The sequence below is a fragment of the Bos mutus genome, chromosome 18 (genome assembly GCF_027580195.1).
Source record: "Bos mutus isolate GX-2022 chromosome 18, NWIPB_WYAK_1.1, whole genome shotgun sequence".
Classification (NCBI taxonomy): domain Eukaryota; kingdom Metazoa; phylum Chordata; class Mammalia; order Artiodactyla; family Bovidae; genus Bos; species Bos mutus.
Genome location: NC_091634.1, coordinates 740,129 through 750,947, shown reverse-complemented (window position 1 = coordinate 750,947; position 10,819 = coordinate 740,129). Strand labels below are relative to the sequence as shown.

The 10,819-nt window shown below is 42.4% G+C and overlaps 1 protein-coding gene across 1 annotated transcript; it reads left to right on the top strand.

Annotated features, from left to right (window-relative positions):
• Window positions 1-1,103: 1,103 nt before the first annotated feature.
• On the top strand, window positions 1,104-10,593 carry LOC102274591 (zinc finger protein 211-like). The gene is made up of 4 exons (XM_070386940.1): window positions 1,104-1,445; window positions 1,751-1,789; window positions 2,603-2,729; window positions 6,686-10,593. The coding sequence occupies exons 2-4, from the start codon at window positions 1,757-1,759 to the stop codon at window positions 8,134-8,136; spliced, it is 1,611 nt and encodes a 536-aa protein (XP_070243041.1). The 5' UTR covers window positions 1,104-1,445; window positions 1,751-1,756; the 3' UTR covers window positions 8,137-10,593.
• Window positions 10,594-10,819: the final 226 nt, after the last annotated feature.

The following is a 10,819-nucleotide window of genomic DNA, read 5'->3' as shown; positions in this document are numbered from 1 at the left end:
GTTTGTCATAGCTTTTCTTCCAAGGAGCAAACATCTTTTATTTATTTTGGGGTGTGCTGGGTCTTCGCTGCTGCCCAGGCCTTTCTCTAATTGCATCAAGGGAGCTGGGGTACTCTTCATAGCAGTGCAGGGGCTTCTCATTGCAGCGGTTTTTCCTGTTGCTGCGCACCAGCTCTAGGGCGCTCAGGCTTCAGTAGTTGCAGCGAGTGCACTCAATCCTGGGCTCTAGAGCAGAGACTCAATAGCTGTAGCGCACAGGGTTAGTTGCTTTTCCAACATGTGGGATCTTCCTGAACCACAGATTGAACCGATGTGTCCTGCATTGACAGGAGGATTTTTTACCACTGAACCATCTGGGAAGCCCTCTCTAATAGGTTTTTAACAGAAAATAGCTTATGTGGCATTTCGTACATGACTGTTAACTCTTTATTACAAAAAAATTATGTGCCTGTGTAAAACAGTGTTATGTTTTTCAGCTAAAATAGCTGAATGTTTTATGGATCAGAAGGTGTTTCTCAGAGTTCTGCACATTGACTAACAAGAAGGAGAAGCCCGGGTCCCACGATGTCCACCTTCCTCAGAGACATCCGGTAGGCCTCCTCTATCTTGTCTGCTATGGTCCAGGTGATTTTTCCCCCCCTTTGAAGTCCCAGCCAAAACTCATTAAAGCTCACAAAAATGATTTAAACTCCTCAGTCTGCATGCATTCCAAGGACTCTTGTATCTACCATTGTATGTTCACTAGAGGCGACCGCATGGAATCTGAATTATCTAAGCACTTAAAGAGATCACTATCGATCTCATTAAGGCTTTCGAAATGCACTTCGGTCTCTGCAGAAATTGGCCTTCGCCCCTTTAAGAGGAAGCGAAGCCTATCCCCGACCTAGAAAAACAGGGCGGTCTGCTTTCAGCCGCCCAGGAGATTGCTTGATGCCTTTCCAGGGGAGATTCAAGCAAACACGCCCCTCCAGCCGGCCTGTGTGGCAGCGGGAACTCCATTACCCAGAAAGCCACGCGTTGAGAGGCAGCTAAGATTATCCAATGAGCGCCCAGAATTTCAGCATTTCTGGGACATGGTGAGGCGGGACTTCCGGTGTCTTCGTTGCGGTCTTTTCGGTTGTTACGTGGGTCCTAAGGCCGAGTGTGTAGAATCGGGCTTGAAGTAACAGAAGGCGCGAGAAGAGGCTTTGTACCCAGTGACTGGAGGCGGTTCTAAAGTCGGGCACGTCGCCGCCTGCGGGGCGGCCTGGAGACGCTGCTGCCGGGTCAGTCCGGGCCAGGATTTACCAGGCCCAGCGGCTTCGTAGCGGCGGTTGCCCTGAGCGACCTGCTTCAGGTAAACGCTGTCCTTCGGGCCCGCATCGCTCTCGACCCACCGGACACTAAAGCTCAGAGTGTGGGAAGCATCCTCACGTGCCCGCAGCCCCGGCCCCGGGATACAGGCGGTGAGGCGGTCGTGTGTGGGGCCCTGTGTCTGACGGACAGTGTGATGGCGCATGGGAGAGGGTGACAGGCTGAGGGACCCCCAGGTGCAGAGGCTTGAAGGTCCGACTGAGGCGGGAGGACCGGGAACCCGGGAGCCCATTTGATGTCTGCAGGGAACAGGACACACAGCTGCTGAAAGTCAGTACAGAGGTTAGACGCTCGGCCCCAGGTACTTGGTTCGGGTGCCGCCAGGTGTGCAGTGGAGGCCTGAGCCCCTGGAAAATTGCTAGGATCACATCCCTCTAAGACCTTCCTCTTCCCACAGGTTTCCATGGCTGCAGAGATGCTTTTAGAACCTAATCGGGTAAGTGGAGGTTACCCTCATTGGTCGCAACACTGTGTTAGTCGCTCAGTCGTGTCCGACCCTTTGCGACCCCATGGACTGTAGCCCGACAGGCTCCTCTGTCCATGGAATTCTCCAGGCAGGAATATCGAAATGGGTTGCCATTCCGTTCTCCGGGGGATCTTCCCGACCCGGGGATCGAAACCAGATCTTCCGCATCAGAGGCAGATTCTTTACTGTCTGAGCCACCAGGAAAGCCCTCAAATTTTCTCCAAATTTGGGTTGTCATGAAACTTGTCACCTGGCATTTTCCCAGCCCTTGGGTATGGAGATCTTGGGAAATCCTAGCTCAGGGTCCTGAGTCCAGTTTAAGTGTTATATGAAAGGGTTCCCATTTCAGGCCACCAATAGAAGGAGATGTGGAAGCTTGTCACAAAAACAGGAAGTGCTTGGAGGTGAGACTAAGCTGGTTCAGGGAATTGCAGGTCTTCCTTCCTGGCAAAATAAACTGGCTGTGGGGAGCAGCAGTCAGACCTGGAATGACTGTCTGTGAAGTTGAGCATCTATTCTGGAGGCAGTGGGAGGTGTGGATCAGATGAGGGAGGTGATTTCTTCTGGGTCTTTACAGGCTCCACTGGTTGCAGAGTGGACAGCAGCATGAACAGAGCAGTTAGTGGGAGAGTGAGGAGAGAGCAGGCAGCTATGGCACCAAGGTCGGGAATCTCTTCTGAGCTCTTAGGAGGAAGATGGAGATGGCGTAGGTGTGCGAGGAGGTGGCTTGTGGGTCTTTAGAAGAGAGGCAGTTGATGGTCTCATCTGTCTGTGTCCTGGCAGGGCAGTGTGACCTTTGAGGATGTGGCTGTGTACTTCTCCTGGGAGGAATGGGCTCTCCTTGATGAGGCTCAGAGATGCCTGTACCACGATGTGATGCTGGAGAACTTTGCACTTACATCCTCACTGGGTAAGCTCTTCTACCTGCCCCTGTGCCCTGGGCCAAGCTCTGCTTCTCTTTTCTCCAGGGGCAGGTGTGTCCCTAGTGGCCTGGATTTGTGCTGTGTTTACAAGGGCTGGGCTGAGTGCTCGCCTCCTTCTCATCCGTGTCACCACAGCACCTACTGCCCCAAAGCCTCCCAGGGAAGAGTTTGGTATCACTGTTGTTTTGTCAGCCTAAAGGACCCCCATGTCTTGCCGTCTGCCTCGCTGGGTGACTCTCCAGCACCATAGCACCCTAGTATAACACCCTTCATTCCTATAGCTCACATTTGTTTCTGACTGTTGGAAGTGTAGTCACTTACATAGTCACTGCTTACACAAATGTAAGTACCTCTTACAGATCCTTTGGTTAGGTGTTTTTTTTTTTTTACTTTATTTTTGTTGTTGCAAAATATACAAAACATTTGCCTAATGGACTAAATGGCATTTAGTCCCTTCTCATTGTGCAGCCATCACAGTCCTGCATCCATAGAATTTTTTCATCATCCAACTGAAACTCCATACCCATTAATCACTGACTTCTTCCATCCATTGACAGCCACCATTCTACTTTCTGTATCTATGAATTTGACTGAGTGTTTCACGTAGGTAGAATCAGACAGTAGTTCTCCTTTGATGTTGGCTTACTTAGCATAATATGGTAAATGTTTGTCAATGTTGTAGCATGTGTCAGAATTTCTTTCCTTTTTATGACTAAATAATATTGTATGTACAGATTTTTGTTTACTCAGTATTCCATCAGTGGACAGTTGGGTGCTTCTGCCTTTTGTTTCTCCTGAATCATGGTGTTATGACATAGGTGTGCAGATTTCTTTTAGTGTCCTTGCTTCAATTCTTTTAGGTATATACATACCCACAACAAGAATTTCTGTATCTGTGATAGTTTTTTTTTTCTAATTTTTTGAAAAATCACCATAGTGTTTTCCATAGCAGTTGCACAAAGGTACCAATTTCTCCTCTTCTTGCATACACTTCTTTTTTCTTTTTTTGAGTAATAATCATTATTAGTTTGAAGCGGTATCTCATTGTGTTTTGATTTGCATTTTTCTAATGACTAATGATGTTGAGCATCTTTTCATGGGCTTATTGTTTACTTATCTTCTTTGGAGAAATGTCTCTTCAAAAAGTCTTTTGAGAATTTTTTAATCAAGTTGATTGATTTTTGTTGTTGAGTTTTAGGAATTCTCTCTTTGAGTGTTAACCCTTCATTGGATATGTGATTTGCAAATATTTTCTCCCATTCTGTGAGTTGCCTCGTTATGTTCATCGCATCGTTGATGTACCAAAATTTTTCATTTTGATGAAGTCCAGTTTGTTTTTCTTTTGTTGCTTGTGCTTTTGATGTCATATGTAAGAAATCATTGCTAAATGCAGTTGTCTTGAAGCTTTTCCATTATGTTTTCTTTTAAGAGTTTTGTGGTTGTCACTATTAAGTTAGATCTTTGATCCATTTTGAATTAATTTATGTACCATGCAACTTCATTCTCATGCATGTGGATATTCAATTTTCCCGGCATCATGTGTTGAAAAGTCTGTTTTTCCTTTTCGAATGGTATTGGCCTTCTTTTTGAAAACTGTTTGAACTTATGTGAGCAAGCCTATTTTTTAGCTCTTTATTCTCTTTCATTGGTCTATATGTCTGCCTGGATTCCAGTATCACGCTGTTTTGATTACTGTAGCTTTACAGTGGTATTTGATATTTAAATGTGTGACTCCTCCAACTTTGTTCTTTTTTCAAGTTTGTTTTGGCTACTTCATGTCCCTTGAGATTCCATATGAATTTTAGGAAGAATTTTTCTATTACCACAGAAATTCTCACTGGATTTTTGATAGGATTGCATTGAACATGTAGATGTTGTGAATAGTTTGGTTTTTTTTTTTTTGGATAGTTTTGACATCTTTAATATTAAGTGTTCCAATCCATGAACATAGAAGTTTTTCCATTTATTGTCTGTAATTCTTTTAGCTATGTTTTGTAATTTTTAATGAACAAATCTTAACCTCCTTGGTTAAATTTGGTAATTTATTCTTTTGACAAATACTTTTATTTGTGGAATTGTTTTCTTAGTTTCCTGTTGCTTGTTAGTGTGTAGAAATATAACTGATTTTTTTTTCCATTTTATATTCTCTTTCTTTGCTAACTTAATTTATTCTAACAGTTTTGTGGTGGAATCTTTAAGATTTCATGAGATGTGGTGATTTCTTCCTTCTTTTCTCTTTTGGATGACTTTTGTCTTTCTTGCCTAATTGGTCTGTCTAGAATTTCTAATAGTACGTTGAATAGTAGTGTTGGAAGCTGGCATTTTCTTATTTGTGATCTTGGAAAAATAGTTTTCAGTCTTTTACTATTGAGTTTGATATTTGCTGTGGGTTTTTAATTTTTTGCTTCTGTTATGTTAGGCTAGTTTCCTTCTATTCATAGTTTCATAGTTGAGTATTTTCATCATAAAAGGGTGTTAAATTTTGTCAGATGTGTTTGGTACATTGACTGAGATGGTAACATTTTTTTCCTTTCTGTTAAAGTGATATATTACATTGATCAAACTTTGTATGTTGAGTCATCCTGGCATTCTAGACGTAACTCCCAGTTGTTTGTGGCATACCATCTTTTTATTGTGCTGCTGAATACAGTTTGCTAGTATTTTATTGATTAATTTTGCACTGATTATCATCAAATATATTCCCCTGTAGGTTTCTTTTAGTGTCTTTGCATGCTTTTTTTTTTTAATGTCAGAGTAATAGTAAGAGCACCATATGACATAAAGCAGTTTTGCATTACAAAGTGGTTACATCAGACTGATTCTACCACTGTAGTTGTTGTCTAGGTGGGAAAACACCTGGTTTTACTACTCTGCCATCTTCCTGCTTACTTACTCCTGCATCTTACTACTCTGCCATCTTTACTACTCTGACACTCTTTTGTTGTGTCCATAGGTACTATTTGTAATATTTGAAATATGCTTTCTGTGATCTGTTGTGTCCTGAGTTTTTTGGGCTAGTATTGGCTGCTGACTTGTCCTGTCCTTCCCTTTGGAGTTGTATCATCCAGCTCTCATACGATAGCTCAGCTGGGGCTAGGGGAAGAGTCTTTTGTGCTTCCCAGGATGCATATGATTCCACTCTCCACAAGATGGGCCCAGAGGGCACCTGACCCAGATGAATAGCAGATGGGAGAGGACATGACTTCAGGGCTTGGTTGAAGTTGTATCAAGAATCTCTCTTGTTTTACTTCTGTTTTGGTGCCATTGCCAGTGGCCAAGCTCACCTCCATCTTTCCTTCTCCATTTTTGACACTTTACTGACTTGTCATTTCTATTAGTCGTTTTTATTCTGACTCCAGCTGAGAGCTACTGTCTACCTCTCTGGACTGCTTACCTTACTCATTCCTCACACTGTTCCCTCCTCAGCGCTTTACCCCTTTGTAGTGTTCTAAAGTATGCACCTATGTAATAATCCTTAAACACCTGTTAACCTTTGTTCCAGTCAGATTTTTCTGGACCTGAAATAGACTTCTGCACAGCATCACATGTCATCAGCAGGTATAATCCTGCTAAAAGCTATTGACATGCCTTCCCTGGTGGTCCAGTGGTTAAGACTCTGTGCTTCCACTACAGGGGGCACTGATTCAATCCTGCATCCCACATGCCAGGTGTCATGGCCCGAAAATAAGGCCATTGACAGAGAATGATCCGTAGCACGTGCCCTTCCCCTGGGCCTCTCTTTGTGTCCGGTGCCTATTGAGGCCTGCACCGTTCTGTGACCTTAGAGACTGAGTGGTGTACAGAAGTTGCTTTTTTAAGGTGACCCCAACTTCCTTTTCCTGAAAACAGTTTCATGGACTGATTCTTTGATGTATCAAGTTACTTTTGTGATGCCTTCTCAAAAAGGTTAATATGTACTTCATCATCACTTCTTTAATTTCAGGCTGTTGGCATGGAGCAGAAGATAAGGGAGCACCTTCTGAAAAAAGCCTTTCTGTAGAAGGAGTGTCACAGATCAAGACTCTCAAGGCAGATTCATGTCCCCAGAAGGGCCAGCCCTTTGAGAAGTGTGGCCCAGTCTTGAGAGATAATTTTCACTTGCCTGAGCATCAGGAAGCACATCTTGGGCAGAAACCGTACACGTGTGGGAATCGATTCTATATTGCTGCCAACCTTCAGCAATACCAGGGACAACACATTAGAGAAATACCCATCAGAACTTCTGTGGACACAGCCTTGATTATAAAGAGCTGCAGAACCCATCTGTCAGGGGAATCCTTTTTCTCTGAGGGAATAAGGAAAGACGACTTAGCCAGCATGGGATTTTTCCATCAACCGGTCACTCACACTAATGAGAACTCAAACAACAGTAATGAGTGTGAGGCTGTCTTTCACAGTGGGGAAAGGCATCAGAACTGGGGAGAAGGCAAAAAAATCCTCAACTGCACAGACACACTTGTTGAGGACCAACGAGTCCTCACTAGAGAAGGGCTTTACGAGTGCAGCAAATGTGGAAAAACCTCCACCCGAAGGTGGAATCTCATTCAGCACCAGAAAGTCCACACTGGAGAACGGCCTTATGAATGCCATGAATGTGGAAAATCCTTTACCCGAAGCAACAGCCTGAAGACCCACAGGAAAGTTCACACTGGAGAAAAACCTTATGAGTACAAAGAATGTGGAAAATCTTTTAGTCAAAGATCCAACCTTGTTCAACATCAGAAAGGTCACAGTGGAGAACGGCTTCATCAGTGTGGTGAATGTGGAAAATCCTTTAGCCGAAGCTCCACCCTCATTCATCACAGGAGACTTCATACAGGAGAAAGACCTTATGAGTGCAGTAAATGTGGGAAATCCTTTAAGCAAAGCTCTAGCCTCAGTTCACATCAGAAAATCCACACAGGAGAAAGGCCTTATGAGTGTAGGGAATGTGGAAAATCATTTAGCTGCAAATCTAACCTCATTATCCACCTGAGAGTTCACACTGGAGAGAGGCCTTACGAGTGTCAGGAATGTACAAAATCCTTTAGCTGCAAATCTAACCTCATTAACCACCTGAGAGTTCACTCTGGAGAAAGGCCTTATGATTGTGCAGAATGTGGACAATCTTTTACTCAAAGATCCATCCTCATTCAACATCAGAGAATTCATACTGGAGAGAGGCCTTATGAATGTCATGAATGTGGGAAATCTTTTAGCCGAAAATTTAGCCTCATTTACCACCGAAAAGGTCACACTGGAGAACGGCCTCATCAGAGAAAAGAACGTGGGAAATCTTTTAATTGCAAATCTAACCTCAATGAACACCAGAAAATTCACCCTGGAGAAAGATCTCATGAGTCTGGGGACAGTGGAAAATCCTTTAGCCAAAGTTCCAGCCTCATTCAGCATTAGAGAGTTCACAATGAAATGTATCTTAAGAGTGCAGTGAATGTGGGCAGTCTGTTAGCTGCTAATATGGCCTCATTTAATACTAGAGACTTCACCCTAGTGAAAGGCCTTAGATGTGCCAGCAGATGCAGTTACTTCTAGTATAATTACACTGGAGGAAAGAGGTTGTGAGGGAGCCATCTACCTGAATTAAAGCTCTTACATCAGAAAATCTTCAGTAGGGGCATTCCCCTAAAGTTCCAGGTATGTGAGAATCTCTTAGGAGTTGTGTTATAGTTTCTTACCTCCCAGGACCCTCACCAGCTTTATGTCACTGCCAGTTCTGTGGCAGAATTCATTTTCATCTCTATCACCTGGCAGGTCCACAGTGTACAAAAATTACCTCCCAACATGCTTAGGTAAGCTGACCTCTGTCCCATCCCCTTAGGGGATGGAAATAATGAGTAGTCTTAGCTCTTACGGCATCCTCTTTCCCTTCTCATTTCCACAGTAGGGTGTGAACCTCATTCAGTTTGGGCCCAGTGGACCCAGTCTGAATTCTTTTGGTGACTTGACAGAAAGGCCTGCACTTTCAGGGACATGTTAGTTTCTAGTGACACTTCAGTTGGATTTTCTCAACCTCCAAGTGTGGAGGAACTGGAGGAACCAAGCTGGGAATTGCATGCCTCATGTTACTTTGCACTCTGCAATAATAAAGGCATTAATATTAAGCCCCTTTTGGTCTGGGGGTTCTATTCACTGTGTCAGGTGATCTGAAGACAGCTAGGCTCTACCAGCATTGAGGGTGGCACAGATTTCATGGGGGTCAGGTACACTGTTTGCTTCACATGTCAGTATGAATGAAAAATAGAGCTCTCTTTCTAGTTTCGGCACAATGTAAATACATTATTACCCAAAGTCTCCTAGGAAAGACTGCAGAGCTTTGGGGTCCTGATTTGTGGACTGTGTATTAGGGGTTTTTTTTGTTGTTGTTTTGTTTTTGTGGGCTCAGAAAACACCCTGGGAAGCCAGGAAGTTGTGACAACCTCTAGTACTTCTGGGAACATGAATTGTTATTCATAGTGAATATCACATAATGCTTAGCAGTTAACCTATGAAAGAACCACATCCCTGATCCCCAGAGTTCACTAGATAGTGCCACTGTAAGACTACAGGGCTGGGGGGAACCCTCTTGGTAAAGTACCCTGGAGCAGAGGACACTGCAGTGAAGTAGGTGGAGTGTGCCCTTTCTCCAGTTGTATCAACAGATGCGCCAGTGACTGTGCAGTATCAGTGTGCACAGATGCCCAGAAATTGCCAGCCTCCAGGCATGTGTGTCTTTTGTGGCTGAGGTCATTGTCAAAGAAAATAAGCTATTGGTTTTCTGGATTCCTATAGCCTCTCTGGGGTGTTCAGCCAAAGCCCCTTGCCACAGGCAGAGAAACAAACAGAGAGAGAAAGGAGAACCCTTAGTCCACAGTGTGGCTCTGTGACTAGCCAGCCTTCCTGTTAACTCAGGTGAGAAGGAATCTATTACTCATCAGTATTTGCTACCACTAAGGCAAGGCTGCCCCTCTAAGGTCATCAGGAAAGAGAGGCAATATAGGATTGCCAAGCCTGATTTTCTGAAGAGTGGGATATTTATATTTTGCCTTTGAACCATTTTATAAATTTTTATTCTAGTCATCATGCAATATTCTGTGTCTATTTGAAGTATGCAATTTAAAGTTTACATGTAAACCAAGAAAACCTCATCATAATCACAATAATGTAAGTTATGGCCATCATTGATTTACCTTCCAATAGATTGTTTTGTGTGTTCTAGAATTATATATGATTTTATTCTTAAAGTGTTTACTTTTTTCTGATTTTATTCATTGTTCATAATTATTTTGAGATTCTTCAATTATTTATATAAAAATAGTTCATTCTTTTTATTGCTGAACTAAGTATCTTTTCTATGCTTATTCCATTTGTTTATTCATTCGTCTGGTTAAGGGAATTTGGGTTACTCCCAGTTTTGACTCTTCTAAGTAAAGCTGATAGAACAGTTTTGTGTAATTCTGTATGTATGTATTTTCACTTGTCTTGTGTTAATAACCCAGAGTGTAATACCTGAGTCAGAATAGGTGAATGTTTAACTTACAAAACAGCTAAATGGTGACCTTAAACCATTGTTTACTTTTATATACCCACCAGGTTTATGTAAAATGCCTCCACATTTTTGCCAGTACTTGATACGCTCAGTCTTTTGAATTTACCCTTTTAGTAAGGAAACACTAATTTTAGTTACATCTCCATAAGGATTCATGGTGTTGAACATTTTTTTTAATGTGTTTATTTGCCATCTGTATATCTTCTTGGTGAAATATCTGTTTATATCTATACTTGTTTTACTTTTTTTTCCCCTCATTTTACTTTTTTATGTTGTGATTATTTACCTTTTTATTAATAAATAATTAGCTCATTTTTGTTCCTTAATTTTTATGCATTCTGTACAATGTAATTACCACATACATCATATACTTTTATAAGTTTAATCTGGATTGTTTATATATTCTTAAGCCTAGGCTTTCAAAAACATAATTAAGTCTTGGTTTGTAGTGTTTGCCAATTTCCTTTATATAAATACTCTCACTTTAGCCAATATCAAACTGCCAACATGGTTTCACTGAACATGGAGTTGGGAAGAGTTGCTAGAAGTCCA

Bases quoted from the DNA above. Each gene is read 5' to 3' on its own strand.
- LOC102274591 (XM_070386940.1), top strand. From the start codon at position 1,757: ATGGCTGCAGAGATGCTTTTAGAACCTAATCGG. The intron at 1,790-2,602 runs GTAAGTGGAGGT...GTGTCCTGGCAG, and splicing joins TGCTTTTAGAACCTAATCGG to GGCAGTGTGACCTTTGAGGA. The intron at 2,730-6,685 runs GTAAGCTCTTCT...CTTTAATTTCAG, and splicing joins TGCACTTACATCCTCACTGG to GCTGTTGGCATGGAGCAGAA.